This window comes from Cryptomeria japonica, unplaced genomic scaffold, assembly GCF_030272615.1.
Source record: "Cryptomeria japonica unplaced genomic scaffold, Sugi_1.0 HiC_scaffold_95, whole genome shotgun sequence".
NCBI classification, from domain to species: domain Eukaryota; kingdom Viridiplantae; phylum Streptophyta; class Pinopsida; order Cupressales; family Cupressaceae; genus Cryptomeria; species Cryptomeria japonica.
This window is the reverse complement of record NW_026728917.1, coordinates 204,354-223,312: the sequence shown is the minus strand read 5'-3', so window position 1 is coordinate 223,312 and position 18,959 is coordinate 204,354. Positions and strand designations below refer to the sequence as shown.

Below are 18,959 nucleotides of genomic sequence, written 5' to 3'. Positions count from 1 at the left end.
ACAGTTATATCGTTTATTGAAATATAACTATATTAAATAATTATCTAATCCACTGAAATAAACTCAACATTAAATAAAATGTGTACATATTTCACATAGAATAAATTATTAAATTATAAATGATAAAAAAAATTTGTATTTGATTTCAATGTACACTTTCATCTAAGAAAAATAGACATTCCAACTATGAAAAAGTTGTAGTAATTTTGACGTGTAGGATCACTTCAAGTATTAAAAAAATAATGTTCTAGCAGAACACCCCATAGTCATATTATTCGCACCAAACTAGAGTAATTACTTGGCACCCAATCAAAGCTAATTAACACTGGTTATTTGCACCCAGTCAAGGTCAAAATGTTGTATCTGTTCCAACGAAAGAAAAAGTGAGATTCCAACTAAAGTTGTGGAAACCCTGAAGTGTAAGATGTGGATACTTGTATTTTTAATGTTTCCCTTGTGGAAAAACTGAGACCACATATTCTATTATGTAGTTTCTGGCATAATACTGAATGTAGTATTATTCAATCCTATTACAAAGAAGCGTGCCTTGGTGTTGAAGGCTGTAACGGCAGATATTTAGCATGGCCACTGAGGGTCAACAACTCGGCGGAAGGATCGATCCTGACGCCTTCAAAGCTGCGGTAACGCGTTTAAGGATCGATCAACAACTGAGTTCCCAACTTAAAGCAGCTCTCAACAATATTACACCTGGAGGGGAAAATACTCTTCTCCATTTGGCTGCTAGTGTAGGAAATCTACACTTCATTCAACAGCTCCTGCAACTCAATCGTCAACTTCTGAAGGAAACCGATCCCGAAGTGAAGCCTCTGCTTGTGAATGCTACCAATGCCGAAAAGGATACTGCGTTACACTTGGCTGCGCAGGGAGGTTTCTCCAACGTTGTGAAGATTCTACTCCAACAACCAGAAAGTGGTGTGGATCTCCGCAATAAGCTTGATGAAACAGCTTTGTTCAAAGCCTACGAAAGCGGCAATTTAGAGACAGTGAAGGCAATATTTGACGCATCTCCGTCGAGCTTACTCGAAAGTACGGTGCACAAGAGGAACTGTTTATCTGTTGCAGTAAACAGAGGAGATTCAGGTTATTTTATTTCGATTTTAGGATTTCTTTGCCTATAAGTTTGTAAAAGTATCTGCTAAGCATCTCCTAATTTAACGGTTCAAGACAAATATCATTTTGTCCCCAATTTTTTCTTTATCTTAAATAACACGAGGATGATTGTCTATCATGTTTCAGTTCTTTCTATTTTTTCAAGTCGTTTGATTATGTTGTTTCTATTTTACTTCAGCTTCTGTTCGTTTACAGTTGATAACCAATGAGTTCTTCTTTACTTCTTCGTGTATTTAGTTGAATTCTGTATTTATGTTGTTATATTAGTTGAGGTCTGTATCGCTTCAACAAAGGTAAATTAGGCATTCTCTTACCCTTGGCCCTTCTTGAAGAACATCTTATCTAACTTAAGGCAATGATTTTGGATGCTTCTTTTACAGATCTAGTTGATCATATACTAAATTTATCAGATGCGAAGCAGTTAATCCAACGTAAGGACGAACTTGGCAACACAGCTCTGCATATAGCTGTTGAAAGAAACTACGTGCATATAATAAAGAAGTTAATAAAATTTGAGGCCGAACTGTGTTATTGGGTTAATGACAGCCAAGAAACTCCCATCTGTGTGGCAGCGAAATTGGGTCATCTGGAAGCAGTACAAGAGTTGATAAATGAGAGGCCAGACGCTGTCGAAATACGGAATAGTTGTGGAATGAACGTTCTGCACTTAGCTGCCCTAGTTAGGCAAGTGCGAATTGTTGATTACCTGAACGAAGAGGTAGGCTTATCATACTTGGTCAACAAGGGACTTGACAAACCTCCACATGAAGAGCCTCTGCGAAGTGGAGGAAAGACAGATCCGGCTGAAAAGAAAGATCCAAAAGATGAGCCCGTGAAAAGTGGAGGAAACACAGATGCGGGTGAAATGAAATCTCCTTTTTCGAGGATAAGTGAAGGAGACACACCACTGCATATTGCAGCAAAGAAAAAAGACTTGAATGTAAGTCTCTTTTTATACAAACCTCTGTTTGTCACTGCTGAAGTTTGTTCTTTCAACCAATTACTGTGTACAGCTATATAAGTTTTGGGTTTGTGTAGATTCTTAATCTAATCTCGTCTATATATAGAGTCAAATTACTGAAAGTATTTCTACTGAAGACAGAAATTAAAATCATCACGGCAAGAACTTCCGTAGAAGAAATCTTTATGCATAGTTAGTTCCAATAGATCATTTAATTTTTATGAACTTATTTGAGTTTGCATTTTTCAGATGGTGAAGTCGTTGCTTTGTATAGCGGGGATAAACAAGTTTGCTGTCAACAAGGCAGGCTTAACGGCCTTTGATATCGTGAGAGAGAACACGCACTATCACGAATCTGACAAGATAATTTCAGTTCTGGCCAGTTATCCTTCCAATCGCAAGCCATTCTTGTACAGCGCTCCAAAGGTGAGTGCAGAGAAACATGAGGTTGCTGTTGAGATGGTGGACAAAACATATGAGGACAGGCGCAACACAGAACTAGTGGTGGCAGTTCTATTAGCGACAATGTCATTTACGGCAGCTTTCACTGCTCCGGGCAGTTTCGTGACGGACGATGGGAATGGAAATGGGGACTCAAAGGGATCGGGAATTTCGCCTGCGCCTGCGCCTGGAACTGGCTCAGACAAGAGTTTAGGTTCGCCGATTCTGCTTCCGTTGGCCTCCTTCAAGGTTTTTCTCATCTTTGATTGTGTGGCATTCTTTCTGTCGCTCTTAGTGGTGCTGATGTGGCAGATGAGTACACCTATTACCACGGGAAATAAGGTATTGTTCCTCTGTATTACCAACCTATTGGTTTGTGCCACGTTTGCCTTTACGGCCTATGGCTTCATGCTTGCAGTGTATGCCATGCTTTCCAACATGAATCCCGAGCTGGCTTGGTTCATTCTTGGGGCGTGCTTGATCATCTGCTTCTGTGGTAATTTCACTTTTTTCTACATGGCTGCAAAGTTTACAGTGAAGAAGGCTAGGTTTAACCACCTGAACGGTCTACTTCCTTTTCTTTCTGACCGTCTGGGGGAATACGTGTGGATAAAATTAGAAAGATGGGGGCTTTTGGACTTGGTGCGCCGGTCCAAAACCAAGTGGCTTGCTATCCTATACTACCATAGCAATGAGAACGATAAATAAGGTTTGGGAAAGTTGCTTTTGCAAGTCTGATACAGTGTTGCAGCTTCTTATTTCTACATGACTTTGATCGTATTCAACTATGTCTTATAATATTAAATGTTTTCATATTATTAGAAGTGTACAAAGTATCTACATCTGTGTTCAAATCAGATACTTGCGTGCTTAGAGCTGATTTGATATGTGTATGCTTCAAGTTGAATGTTAGATTTACTGTCAATAATATTTTTGTAAATTATTTTTATATTTAAATGATTATATTTATGATTCTTGAAAACAAATAAAGTGTATAAGGGTGTTTAGTCTTTTGATTGAAGATTGTGGGTTCTTGATGAATGGATAGATTATTTTGCCTTTGTATTTGGAAATGCAATCTCTCTTCATTACAAAAGAGGGTGGGTCCATATAAAGTAAGGGACCTTATCTAGACATGATCATACAAGTACATCATTAAAAATGCATTCCTTATGAGAGCCTAAAAGATAGAAGAAAAATATTCCATGAATAGCTTCCATCTCACAAGTGAACTTTTACGAATAAAATAGGAGATTGCTCAACTAAGTAAGAAATATGAACATTTGACTAACCTAAATTTACATTTATAAATATGAAACCAAAAAATCCAACAAAAATCATTTGTAAACATAAAAATTAATAGGTAACACAGTAACACAAAACATCTGATCATCCAAGCTTGTACTTTTGCAACTCTAGATGGGGAAGGTAAAGAGCATTAGTTGGTAATTTATTTATTTATTTTTGTTTAAATATGAGGCTAAGGTGTGTAATTATGTGGTCAATCATGTGACTATAGAAATGATCCTAGACAATCAAATGACTAGATCTAAGGAAAAAAGAACTAGATGAGAGTTCGTGTGTGGATAAGTGTCATAACTTCTTAGATAAGTATAATGTATGGTAGTGTGCGCATATAAAATTAGGTAACTATTCATGGGAATGCATATGTATATTAATATACCTAAGGATAGGAGAATAGTCAAAATTCCATACAATATTGCAGTATTGTTCATAAGATATATGTATCCAAGCATTTCCTAAAAATATTCACAATATTGCATAGAAAATAACATATATATGCTAGTTTCATAATTATATTTTCCGTTACATTGAATTGTGTCTGAATCCTAATTGATCATGCATCAAAAATATTATAGCACTCAAAAATGTTCATGTAAATTTGATATCTAATTAGATATAGATTATATGAAGTTGATGTGTCCATATAAGTAATCAACCCTATTAAGACATGATAACTTAAATAATAATTTAACTATATACTTTCAACATGCTCTCATCATGAGAACCTACAAAATAGAAAAACAAATGTCCCATTGGTAGCTTGTATCTTACAAGTGAAATTTGAGAACAAAAGAGAACATTACTTATCAAAATGTCCCCTTAGTTTGAATTAATTAAAGATAGGTGGGTAATAGAAAATTGATAACTATATCTATTATATTTAGAAATACATATCATGAATAAGGGTATGTAATATTTTGATTAACTAATTTTGATTTCTAATGAAGATTCTAGATTATTTTATCTTTGTAATTTAGAAAGGCAATCTCTCTTCATAAATATGGTCTCAAATTCTATATTAATCCTTTGTTCTATAAAGTTAAAGATTAGAATTATGGGTCGAATTTGTGATCATGAAATCTTTATATTCTTATGGCTTGACAAACATTTTGCTTCCCTCTAGGTGAAACTCAATCTAGTCTTATCTTCTTAAACATCTCGAGACTATCAATAGTTTGAAATAACTTGAATGATCTTTATTATGTCTTTAAGAGATAAATTTCCTTAATTAAATCCCTAGAAAATGTACAAATATTGATGATAGCAAGCAAGGGCTATCAATTACAAGTTTGTTATTCTTTTTCATTTATTAAATCTAAATGTTTCACTATTTATTCTACTTTAATACTAGACAATGAGAGAGGATTCTTGAAAGATGACAAATATGGAATAAATAAAACTAAATTTCATTAAATTGTAACTCATAACACCTAATGATGTAAGCTTCTTTTTTTTTTCAACTCTAGGTGAAAGTAAAAAGGATTATTTGGTGAAAATTAATTATATTTATTAATTTTTAAATATGAGGCTTAGGTGCCGAATTTTGTGGTCAATCATGTGACTAGAAAAATAATCTTACACAATCAAATGATTAGATCTAGACAAGTAAGAACTAGATGAGATTTTTTTGTAAGGGTGAGCGTCATAACTTCTTAAATATAAACAAAATGTATGGCAGCATGCACATATAAGGTTGGGTAACTATTCATGGGAATAAATGTGTGTAATAGGTAGATAGAAGGATATGGGAATAATTTCAACTCCAAATAAAATTTCACCATTGTACATAAGATACATGTATCAAAATATTTCCTCAAAATAATCACAACATTGCATCGAACATAACATATATATGTTAATTTATGTCCTATCCTTTTGGTGGTTCTTTATTCTCTATCTTTTGATGACAAGACTCCCTTTTCAAAATAATGTGATGATTAGAAAAGTTCATTTGTCTGCTTTGAAGGTGCCTACTCCACTACTCTGAAATGTTTTACGAGTAATGTTGATGCTTCTTTGACTATTGTTCATTGTAAGAAAAGAAGTTAGTCCTTGATTGTTCCTAACATAAATGCAACCTGACTAAAACATTGGAAATATGTCATATTGTTCTCTTTTTAATTTATTAAATACAATAAAGCTATTATTCATTTTCAAAACAATTTACTCCACTTCCAAAAACTGACAGCCATGAAATCAATTTCTTCAAGAGAATCACCTTTCTGTCATATTGTCATTTCATGTCTTTTTTAACAGCTATGCCCATTTTTCTACTTTAAAGTGAGGATGCATTCTAATGTGTAGAGCCGTATCCATTTCACAACAGAATAGTTTATGTCACATTATTCACTGATATTATAAGGAAGCATCTTGACCAGCCTTAGAAAATGACGAAAGAAAGATGTCATGTCAACTAACCACGAATAGACAAACAGAACGATTAATCACTTTAGTGTTGGCACTCTTTCGCGAGGTCGTAGTCATGGGGTTAATGTTGACGATGGACACTTCTTTCTGTCATATATTTTCCACGCCTTTTAGACTTGATGTCCATTTTTCTCTTTATGTTTAAAGAAAGTCTATTATTGCAATATGTGGAGCCGCATCCATTTCACAGCATAATACTTTGTAATCACATTATTTAATATTGTGTAAACAGATGTTCAAGACTATCGTCAAGAGCCTAGCAGAATGATCAATCACCCTAGAAAAAAAATTATCTTGAATCTAAGGGTCGGTAGGTTAGATAAAGCTAAGAGTCGTCACTAACCTGCAAATTTTTTAGAGTATAAATGTAGTAGAAAAATAAAACTTCATGGCAATAGAAAAGAAATTTCATGGCAACTGAGCGTGAATAGCAAAAAAAAAGTGAAAGGTCACTTCAGGTAGCTACTATTTGAAAAAAAAAGGTTAAAAAGTTCTATGAGAAGGCAACGAGACTCACATTACCACTATTTTGGCAGTGTCACAGTCGTGAGATTTATCTTGTCGATGGAATCTCCTCATAGTCTTATTTCTTCCACGCCTTTTGGACGGGTATTCCCTCTGTAGACACGACATAATACTAGTGTTGAAGGTTGAAACACAGAAATTTGCTATAGATCATACTGTAGGTTGAATTATTTGATGACATTATAATAAAGCATATTTGATAGCGCTGAAGGTAGCAATGTAAAAAAAAATCTATGGCAACTGAGTATGAAGAGGCCAAGAAAGGGATCGATCCTGACGCGTACAAAGACGCAGTAAGCCTTGGAACAAAAATTGATGAATTTTATTATGGTGTTCTTAGTATATTACTTCAGCTTTGGATTCTTTACAGTTGATAACTATATTATATATTTTATATATACTAATTTATTTTTCAATATTTTTGACGCCTAATGGTTTTATTTCACAATTCAGTTAAGGGCAAGAGGTCCAAGGAAATTCATTTTATTCTCTTCTTTCCTCTAAGGGAGTTCCTATTCCTTCTTACAAAGAGATTGTTGAGGAAGCCATTAGAGTTTTTGCAGAATTGTTAAAAGAGGACTCTATTTTGGCCAATGTATAGGAAGGGTTTGTGCTTGATAGTATTCCTGCCATTACTAGTGATGCAATGAATGAGGATCTCCTTAGAACTATCTCTCTTCTTGAGAGTGGAAAAATTGTGTTTCTCTTGAAGAAGGGGAAAATTCCCTAGCCTAGATGGGTTCCCTATAGAATTTTATCAAGAGTTTTGGGATATAATTGTTGGAAAAATGGTGTCTCAACTTGGCATTTACATGATGTTACTATTTATAGTTAATTTTTGTTTATAATTCACATATTGGTATCCATTGGTGTTAAGATGGACAAAGAGGAGAAATGTGGCATCTTGCTTTGTTCTTTGCTTATGTTTATTTTTTTGATGATTTTAGTAGGACAGGGGTATACTTACTAAAGAGTAAATCTAAAGTTTTCAATCGTTTTAAATAATTTAAAGAAATGGTCGAATTGTAAACTAGAAAAAAAAATTAAATGTTTGAAGATTGATAATGGTGGTTAATTTTCTCTAATGATTTTGATAGATTCCATAAAAATTATAAATCTGTATTCTCTACAACAGAATGGAGTTGCAGAAAAAATGAACAAGATATTGATGGAGAGGGCTAGGAGTATGCTGAGTTGTGCTGGCCTAAAATTAAAAATTTGGGCTGAAGCAATTGTCATTGCTTGCTACTTGATTAACGGTCTACTACATCAACTCTTGTTGATAAAATGCCTATGGAAGCATGGTCAGGTCACAAGCCTTCTTTGAGACATCTTAGAGGTTTTAGTTGCGAGGCATATGCTCATGTGCCAAAAGAGAAGTGTACGAAGTTGGAGGAGAAGGTTGTGAAATGTATCTTCATCAGTTATAGTTATGGTGTAAAAGGATACAACCTTTGCGACCTTGTTGCATAAAAGGTAATTAATAGTAAAAGTGTTATTTTTAGAGAAATTAAGTCTCCTTTTGCTACATTGCAACCATAATAGACTAAACAGGAAGATATGATTCAATTCCCTTCTATGCCTAAAAGAGTTGAATTGAGTCAACTTGATAGGAAAGAAGTTGAGGAGAGCTCATCTAGATCTGAATCTTTAGAAGATGAGGAAGAACCTCCAACTTGGCTTGTTCAAAGGTGTACATGACATAGACAACCAACTAAAAGGTATTCACCTAATGATTGGAGATGTATTTTTGTTTTGAATACTAATGTGGATGAACCTATTTCTTTAGAAGAGGCATTAGGTAGGAATGATGCAGAATCTTGGAAGAATGCTATGGAAGAAGAAATGAAAGCTTTGAAAAAAAATGATGAATGGGATCTTGTACCATTGTCTAAAGGACGAAAGCCTGTTGGTTGCAAATGCGTGTTCAAGAAAAATATTGGTTCAGATGGAAGCATTGAGAAGTATAAAGTAAGGTTGGTTACAAAAGATTACTCTTAGGTTGAGGGTATTGATTATGGTGAGATATTTTCTCCTGTTGTAAAAATGACATCCATTAGATTTTTGCTTTCTATTACTACTTCTTGTAATTTAGAGGTCGAGCAAATGGATGTGAAAATTACTTTCCTTCATGGTGATTTAGAGGAAGGTATTTATATGACACAACTAGAGCACTATGTGGTGAAAGGTAAAAGTAATTTGGTCTATAAATTGAAGAAATCATTGTATGGCCTCAAACAGAGTCCTGGGATGTGGCACCAAAAATTTAATACAAATGTGTTGATTTTAAGATCTGAGCATTCTAAATCAGATCACTATGTCTTTTATAAATCTAATGGTGATCATTTCTTGTACATTGCATTATATGTTGATGATATGTTATTCATTGGTAAAGGAAAATGTATGATTTCAGAATTGAATTCTCAGCTTGCTGCTAAATTTTAAATGTATAATCTTGGTGCAGCGAAAAACATTGTTGGGATGTAAATTAGAAGAGATAGAGTGAACATAAAGCTATGGCTAGGGCAGAGTAAGTATGTGAATTCAGTTTTACAGAGGTTCAACATGCAGGATTGTAGACCATTATGTGTTCCCTTCACAGTTTGAATGAAATTATCTATTTTAGATTGTCCTACATCTCCATCAGAGATGAAAGAAATGAGTAGAGTGCCTTACCAGAGTGCAATTGCAAGTTTGATATATGCAACGGTTTGTACTAGACCAAACATTACCCAAGAAGTGGGAGTTCTTTCCAAACATATTTCTAATCCTGATAGAGTTCATTGGGATGCAGTCAAAAGAGTCTTTACATATTTGAAGGGTACCTCTAAGTATTCTCTTTGTTATCATGGTAATTTGGTTGGAGATGTGATTTACCTTGATATTCATGGATATGTGGATTTAGATTGGGCAGGTTATATTGATAGCAGAAGATCCACCATTGCTTATGTATTTACTTTATTTGGCGGTGCAATTAATAGGATGAGTAAGCGGCAAGTTGTGGTTTCTTTGTCCACTACAAGAGAAGAGTATATGGTAGCTACTCATGCTTGTAAAGAATCCATTTGGGTTAAGAGACTTTGTTAAAATATTCAAATAAAACAAGAAATAGTGACACTTTACTGTGACAGTCAGAGTGTGATCTGCATTTAACTAAGAACCCAGCATTTCATGCCCAGACTAAGCACATTGATGTTTAGTATCATTTTGTCAGAGATATGGTTGAAGATGGTAAGGTGAAGTTGGTTAAGGTAGAGACTTTGATGAATATTCTAGATTCTTTAACTAACACTGTGAGCATAAAGAGGTTTAAATGGTGTTGTGAGTCTATGGGCCTCATGGCCCCTAGTAGTTAAATTATTGTGTTGATACTCCCTTTGCTCTTGAAAGTTCTTCGACAAGTGAGAGAATGTTGGGACATGGTGTCTCAACCTTCAATTTACATGTGTTACTATTTATAGTAAGTTTTTGTTTAAGCATGAAATGGTGCGAAATTATCCCTAAAGCTTCTAGTTCGCTAGATAAGCACGTCGGTAAAAATTTGTTGTAAGATCATAGCTAGTTTTGAAAATATTAAAGTTTCCATTTTGGAGGGGTGTGATAGAGCATTTCTCTAGCTTTCTGATGCTTCAAACAGTTCGTCAATCAGACACACGGTTCACAAGTTATGGCCTTCGGAAGTTTGGACTCCTGAAATAGAAAATATAAAATGCATTGGACACATAAATGAGATGTATAATGGAGGAACACATGTTGATGTGTGTTTTGACACATCATAACACATCTATAATGGGGATAACCTCTGCTCTAGTTTATTGGGTGGTTTTAGCCCATGGTTTTGTAATTCCGTTTGATGCTTTCTTATATTGTATCTCCTATATATGAGGTGTGTGAGATAGAGGTTGTGTGTAAGAGTCTTACGGCTATTGTGTTACCTCTGAGTCTTTGATTAGTAGTTCTCTTCTGAAGAGATTTCTCTGCAAGTATATTGTAATCTGTTATTGATTGTTGAATAATTTATTGAGCTACTTTTGGAGTGTGGGGTTTTTCTCCTGAACGGGTTTTCCCATGTAAATGATTGTGTTGGTGAGTTGTGGTATGCATGATATTTTGTTTATTTGTGTTAAGTTTCTGTAACTGCTATAAGGATCTGTAAAATTTTTTGCATTATACTCCTCTCAAGGTTAGTGTAAGAAGTTGTTTCACTACTTCACTTCCTTCCAATAATTAAGTTGGATATTTTGAAGGTGGTGTGGGAGTCTTATATAAATAAACAGAAGCTCAGGGATATGAACGCTACTTTCCTTGCTCTCATACCTTAGAAGGAGGGAGAAAATTCTCTGAGTTCTTTCGATCCTATAGCCTTTTGTAACGTGGTTCATAAAACAATCACTAAACTGATTGTTGAAAGGCTCAAGTCATGGCTCAATAAACTTATTTCAGAAGAGCAACATGGTTTTGGGGTTGGAAGGCAAATTTTGGATGAGATTTTTATAGCATCAGAAGCCATTCATTCTATGGAGATATCTAAGGAGAAGGCTATGTTTATTAAATTGGATATAGCCAAAGCTTATGTTAGAGTCAAATGAAAATTCCTTTATAAAGTGCTTATTGCCTTTGGCTTCAAAATTGAATGGCTTCATTTGCAGCCCTTATTAACAGTGAGCCCATGGATTTATTTGGTGCATGCAGAGGTCTTCGACAAGGGGAACCTCTTTCCCAATTCTTATTCACTCTCATGGTAGAGGGTCTCGGTAAATTTATCAAGTCTTGTGTTCGGCAAGGTTTAATTTAGGGTTGGAATTGGGGTGATCGCCTTCATCCATATGCTTATCTCCAATTTGTGGATGCCACTGCATTGATGGGTCTTGCTAGAATTAATATTTAACCCATTATGATGTCGAATATTCCAAGATGCACCACAATTAATTATTAATTTTATATTTTATATTATTAAACTCTCATTAGTCAATGTGTCCAACACATCTATAACAATAGTACATATCTCAAGATGTGGTGTGCACATCATTCATAATTAGATGACCAATCAAAATTTATTGATAAGTTCTTGAAGACCCATTTTGATTTCTTTGTGTATAATAAACAATGTTAGACAAAACAGTTACCACGTGTAGAATGGTTTTATAATATAATTTTCAACACCATAACCAAGCTATGAATGGACAATATCCCCTATCTATCCAAATATATATACCAAGTAGTTCCGAAGTACAAGTCATGGATTCCACCCTTCACACACATGACACAATTATATAAACCCTTAAGGATTATTTTTAGATCACATATATTTACATATGAAGTAAAAAACAATCAAGATTACTCCAAATAAAATTTTGACATTGATGAAATGGTCCTTTTTGCATCTAACTGTATATAAATAATCTTCCCTAAAGTTGAAGATTAAATAAAAACGAGCACAAATGATTCATGGGACCTACATTTTTTTACAAAAATATTAAATCTATGGCATACAAATTGGAGCTTTCTCTTTCCTCCAAGTTCCACCTAGTAATCCATTTTTTTTTTTAAGATGAATATTTTCTAGTGTATTCACGCTTAGTTGGTACATTACCTATGTTTGATATGAAGGGAGTAATCCATTTTTGTTTTTAAGATGAATATTTTCTAGTGTATTCACGCTTAGTTGGTACATTACCTATGTTTGATATGAAGGGATTTATGCTCTTGGCACCAGAATGTATACTTGATTGTCATTCATACCAAATACAAATCTACATTATAATTTAAGTTCTCTTCTAGTAGCATGCTATGCAACACAAATATGTAATGTGGTCTAATCACTCTTCGAAAGGCAACAAAAAAATTCTCATCTCAAGATTTGATAATAAATCCTCGTTTAAGAGTGAGGGCATATAAGGAACCATAGTCCTAACTATTTTATTAAATAATTACTTTTGCATTGAGGTATACATAAGGAAAGAATTGGATATATACGCTTTGTAAATCATCTCTTTTCCTATGTTAGTTAATCTCACATGTTTGAAAATAATAACCACGTATTAGGTAAAATTAGTACATGTAGAGCGTATGTATACTACTATAGTCATTTATGAATTTTATTGTTGCAAGCATGAACTCATGATATTGCCCCCTCAAAGAGACCAATGATGTTCTACATTGAAAATTTTCTTAATTCAATATATTAATATATGTTTTGTCTCAATTTTGTGCAATTATTTCTGTACTTTGTGATTTGCTAATATATTTTAAGAGGTTCATTGTAATAGCATTGGGTAATAAATTTTACTAAGAAAATTTGTGTCTAAACCCACAATAATAGATACAAGACACAAAGAAAGTATTTAATTTTTTATATAAAATCATCAAAGCTAGTTTTAAATTAAATTTATTCCATCACATTAATTATAAAACTAAGTATCATTATCCATCATGTTTCTTTTGATGCTTATTTTTCTATTCTAAATTGACACTAGAACACAACTATTGTTTACTAATCTAGATTAATTTGTACCATTAGATTTGAATAGCCTAGATCAAAATTTGAAAAGGTTTATTTTCCTTTTGTACATATACATGTATATAAAAATATTAAAAATTAGATTTTAAGATCTGATAAATTTAATTTTTTTTAATTCGAGCCATTATATGCTCCCAATAGCACATCTAAATCTATTTTTATAGGAGTAATTATAACCAAACAAAACTTCTAATATTTCAATAGTATACCATTTCCAACACCAAAATTTTATAATTCCCTGCCCTAAAATTTTTTCTTTTTTTCTTATGGCCCATCTTCTCATGGTAGCCTAATTAAATTTTTATTGGTGCCTCTAATTCTCTATGTACACTTGCAGTGTGGATTTTAAAGTAGATTTCTTTAGCTATTCTTGAGTTCAAGATTGATTATGTTTCCTAGTACATTATTTGAGGTTGTTTGATCAACTATTCTTGAGTCCAAGATTGATATTTTTGCTTAGTAATTTATTTATCAAGGTCTTCCATTTATCTCTCACATCTTTCATCTATGAATTATTAACCCCTAGGGTCCATTTTTGTGGAGAACTTGAAACTCTCAAGAACTTTTTTTTGTTGTATACTATAGCGAAGAAATTTTGTGCTTAGTTTGATGACTTCAAACCATCCAAGCCTACTCCCTTCTTATGTCATGTGATTTTTCCGAGAGATTTGTCCTACTTCCCTTTCAAATTTACCTACATCTAGCGTAATTTTAAAGGGAAAATATTTCAGCACTTGTATACTATAATGAAGTAATCTTGTACTTGGGTTGATGACTTCAAACCATCCAAGACTACTCCCTTCTCCTGACATATATTGGGAGATTTGTCATACTTCCATTTCAACAACAAAAAATAGGTCATTAAATAGTACAAATCCGAAACCCTCACATAAGTTTTTAAACAACAACAACAACAAAAATTATTTGATACAAAATAAATTTGATACCATTTTGGCAATTTGTTGTTAATGTTTCTTAGAGAATAGAATGGATGCTAAAAAGAATGAAATGAAGCCTTCTGAATTTTTTTGGGGGGAATACCCAACTAGAAAAATGTTCTATTTTTATTGATATAATTAGGAACACATTTTGGGTTTAGAAATAATCTTTTCCATTGCAAGTCACCATTGAAAAAAATCTTACTTCAAAACTATATAATTAAATTATACAAATTGTAAGGTATTGATAAATTAGGGTTTCACCACCTGGATTGATAATAAAGCCACTAATTTCACTTGGGACCAACCTCACATCAAGGGAAGGAATTTAATTTATTCAATCCTGAAATAACTAAACTCGGATCAAGTTAATCCTTACCTTGTTAGAGTTAAATTTGAATAGCAATTAGGGTTAAGTTGTAATGCTAGATCTAGGAAAAATAATGAGAAATGGATATTGAATAATAGTAACATAATGTTCTAGATATCATGCAGAGATGTAAACTTAGATCTGAGGTGGGAAAATGGATCAGAACCTACAAAGAAATATTTAGGCATAATTGTCAAGACTAAGGGAGCAGATTGCCCTAGTCCTCCAAGTATCAGGGGCAAATAGACTGGATGTTTTCCAAATTAGGATGACATACATAATCCATCATTGAAAGGTTGTCAAAAATTCATGAGATCGAGGGGATTTGATCACCCTAGTCCTCTACTTTTTGCACCTTCAAAAGTTGAGTCTGATCGTTGTCATTGACACTAGTACCAGATTTCCCAATCACAACTCTTGAGATAATTCCCTTCACACAAAAAGAAAGAAATAGGGTTGTTGATGGGGATTTGCCTTAAAGGTTAAACCCCAGTTCAAGAGATAAAGCCTTGAATTAAATTCAACTTGTAACTGAAATACTAAAGTAAATTCTATATCATAATACCTCAAATCAGTAATGACTTATTGAAGTTGATTGTGCAATCCTCTTTGAATGTGATCACATATGTCAATGCAATAACATGACTTGACATAACATGAACATGACCTAATAGAACATACATGCTTGCATGAGGAATGATACAATTTTCTCCATGATGTTTTAAGAATATGGTGGGATGAAATCCTACCTTGAGTGCTTAAGAATGCTTGATAACAAATGATTGGTGTATGCACAAATGATGGGGTATGAAAATGATAATCAAATTTAATTGATAGGATGCCTTTATATATAGTTTCATTGGTAAATTACCAGTAAGGATTACCTCCAATGGTTACATTGAGGTATGTGGAGAAAAATAAATTGAGGAGGCATAGTGCCCAGTCCTATTTAATTTAGGACTTGTTTAAGGGGGACCATGGCACCCAAGACATCCTGGTCTAGATAGGGGTCCCCCAAGCGCCCTTCTCCTCCCAAAATAGGAAAAACAAGGTTGTATCTTGGAGAGCAACATTCTAGGATGGGGTCCACTAGGTCATGCAATTAGGTGACATAAAATTTCAAGTAAAATGAGCCAAAATAGGTGTAGGGAAGAACTAGGATTGGATGAACTAAAGTAGGGCCACAAGAAGGAGGTGTGAATTATATCGATTACAATTTACGATGTTATGTTTATCCCCCACTTTAACAAGAGTACGATTTTATGCAAATACTCACGATAAAGTAGAAAGATGAGGAAAAAAGAGAGGAGAAAATAGGAGCAAGATCACAAAGAGATAAGCCATCACTAATTTTGAGGAACCAAGCCCCCAATCTTAAGATCTTTACTCATCCAAACACATGCAAGGGAACACAAAACAAGACAAAATAAAAAAAGTCAAAAAAAGGAAATCAAAGACAAAAGACACAAAACAAAGGGATTAGTACTAAAACAAAAATCTCTAAGTCAACCAGTTGAAGAGACCTCAATAATAAAAATAAAAATGTCTTAGCCACTAATTTGATTCTCGGAATGTTATTACAAGAACACAAGTAGTCACCTAGAAAGAGAAAGAGCATGCATCAAATAATGAACTTGTGATCCAACAACTAGCAAAGCTATGAGTTCATGGGGAGAAGAAATGAGAAAACGTGGATGCCATAGACTAGCAAGTTGTGTTATGTTGGGTGATCTATGAGAGAGAGAAACAAGGTAACATGGATTCTACGAGCTAGCAAGCTATATCATGCTAGGCGATCCACAGAAAAATGAATTCTCATAGGACAATAAGTTGTATTATGTTGTGTGATCCATGTAGGAAGGAAGAGTCAGAATAGTCTAGAAAGTTCTATTATGTTAGTTCCACTCATCAAAAAATGCATCAAAAGGAAGGTTGAAAGGTCTAGAAAGTTTTATCATTCTATTCAACCCACCTTAAAGAAGTTGAAAAATAGGATGAGTCGACATCTATTTATATATATTGTTTGGCTTCAAGACTTAAGCATCTCGTCTAAGGCTTTGATCTGGTTTCGTGCATGTAACAACCTATCTAAGACATGTAATTAAAAATGTCTAAGACAAATAATAATTAAAATACTAATAATTGTATTTTGAATTTTATTTATATAATAAATTAAATTTCAAACTACAAAATCTAAATTGAAATTTATAGGATAAAAGAAACTACCTTTTAATTAAACATTCTCTCTCTCTCTCTCTCTCTCTCTCTCTCTCTCTCTCTCTCTCTCTCTCTCTCTCTCTCCTCCTCCTACTAAGTGTAGACCTCCAACTTAGATCTAAGACCATAAACTCATCATATAAATACATATTTAACAATATGTAGTAACTTGTTCTACTTTGTTTCTTGTTTCCATGTGGAACTTGGCTTTCACTACTTTGAATATCTACAGACTAGCCATTTTTTTTTTTTTGAAGAGTTCTCATTATGTCACAAGGAGATAAGTTTTTCTAGTTCAACCTCTCAAAACCATACAAGGATCAAATATAGTAAGCAAGGACCCTCAAATATGATTTCATCTTTCGTTTTTTGTGCACAAAATCCAATTTTTTTATGTTGATCCTCCTTTAACATTCTTAAATAAGAAATATTGTTTGAGGGATTAGAGATGTAAAATGAATGCAATTAAATGACTTAAAATACTACCACATAAAACCAATCATGTAAATGTGTGCTCAATTGATATGATAAAACATTTAGGTTAAGTTCAATTGCAATATCAAAAGGATCTATAGAAGGTAAGGGAGCATTAAATTCATGTATGTAAATAAAACACAATTTATAAACAATTTACTAGAAAATGGATACATGACATCATTTATACATAATGATTGTAGTATTTACAATTGATATTTCATTGTGGAATTGAATGAGAAATAGTAGGATGTTGGTTTTGGTAGGATCAAATCAAGGAAAGAAGTGAGGTTGGGAGTGGCTATAGGCACACATAATCATAATTTATGAATCGCTCAAGTAGCTGGTGTGGTTGAAATTTCCCACTTCCATAGCCTAGAGTGATCATGCTTATATCATGGTCTCCTCTTCCAATAACTCTTCAACTTATTCTAGATGGACAAAGATGTATGTTTGTATCCTCGCTGCAAATTAATATAGTTAAGCCTAGTCATTCCCACTTCCATAGCCTAGAGTGATCATGCTTATATCATGGTCTCCTCTTCCAATAACTCTTCAACTTATTCTAGATGGACAAAGATGTATGTTTGTATCCTCGCTTGCAAATTAATATAGTTAAGCCTAGTCATTGTAAATGTAGCTAGAAGATTGAGATTTGTAATTAGTGACAAGAGGCAAGAGTATAAGAATGAGGTAGGAATCTTTAATGGTGATTATTAGGTTTAAGATTAGAATGTGCAAGTTAAAGGGCTCCATATTATTTAATTCTACAATTATTTGATAATAAAATGTGAACCAAATTTATTAAAATATGAAATATTAATATTTTAATAAACATTTCCAATAAAATATATAACCTAATGTTTAAGAGACCTTCAAATATTATTGAAATTGTGCGGAAGAACTAATAGATGATCATCTATGCACAAATACATTGCTCATTACTTTTCCGTTTTAGGTCTATCATACAACTATTATTAATCTTTTATACAAATACTGATCAATTCTTTAATATAACTACTTCAACATTATCATCCGCATAATAAATGAACTATCTAAAATGCAAATCACCATTTAAACACTGAACTGAACAACATTTGTGCTATTGCTCTGCTGCAACCAAATGTCCTTGCCACGCTAACAAAACTCCATATTTGAGCGGTACGTACATATCAACTCACCAGTTTTTCTCTACAGGACTTGGCTTCGTTTCAGAGCTCACATGACAATTTTGTCAATTAGTGGAACTTGGCTCTTTAATGATGAAAGCGCTATAATTATCAACTTTGCGCATGTGAGAAATCCCTGCAAAATGCAGATGCTTTACAACTGTGTTTTTACAGTACACCTCTAAGTTGATCTCAGGATCATTTTCATCAGTTGCTAGTTGCATCGCTTGGCATGTGAACTCTGAAATAAGGTCATTAATGCACAGGAAAACAATCAAGTTGATCTGTGTGCACGATCGAACTACTGACGGAGTTTAACTAGACTTTAATGATAGTGTTTACTTGGTAATGTGCCTAATGAGCCGTACGTACATATCGTCTCATCTGTTTTTAGGCGCTGGCTATGGGGTCCTTTAAACAGCACCCCATGGCCCCCTACTTCCTAGCCTCCTCCTGCAGCATCGTGCAACCTATGAAGTAG

At 33.6% G+C, this 18,959-nt stretch overlaps 1 protein-coding gene across 1 annotated transcript; it reads left to right on the top strand.

Annotated features, from left to right (window-relative positions):
- The first annotated feature begins 370 nt into the window (after positions 1 to 370).
- On the top strand, positions 371 to 3,351 carry LOC131864824 (ankyrin repeat-containing protein At5g02620-like). The gene is made up of 3 exons (XM_059215292.1): positions 371 to 1,101; positions 1,512 to 2,071; positions 2,342 to 3,351. The coding sequence occupies exons 1-3, from the start codon at positions 582 to 584 to the stop codon at positions 3,239 to 3,241; spliced, it is 1,980 nt and encodes a 659-aa protein (XP_059071275.1). The 5' UTR covers positions 371 to 581; the 3' UTR covers positions 3,242 to 3,351.
- The last annotated feature ends 15,608 nt before the right edge of the window (positions 3,352 to 18,959 follow it).

Excerpts from the sequence above, each read along its gene's own strand:
- LOC131864824 (XM_059215292.1), top strand. The coding sequence starts at position 582 with ATGGCCACTGAGGGTCAACAACTCGGCGGAAGGATCGATCCTGACGCC. Across the intron at positions 1,102-1,511 it reads AGTAAACAGAGGAGATTCAG|ATCTAGTTGATCATATACTA; the intron begins GTTATTTTATTT and ends CTTCTTTTACAG. Across the intron at positions 2,072-2,341 it reads CAAAGAAAAAAGACTTGAAT|ATGGTGAAGTCGTTGCTTTG; the intron begins GTAAGTCTCTTT and ends TGCATTTTTCAG.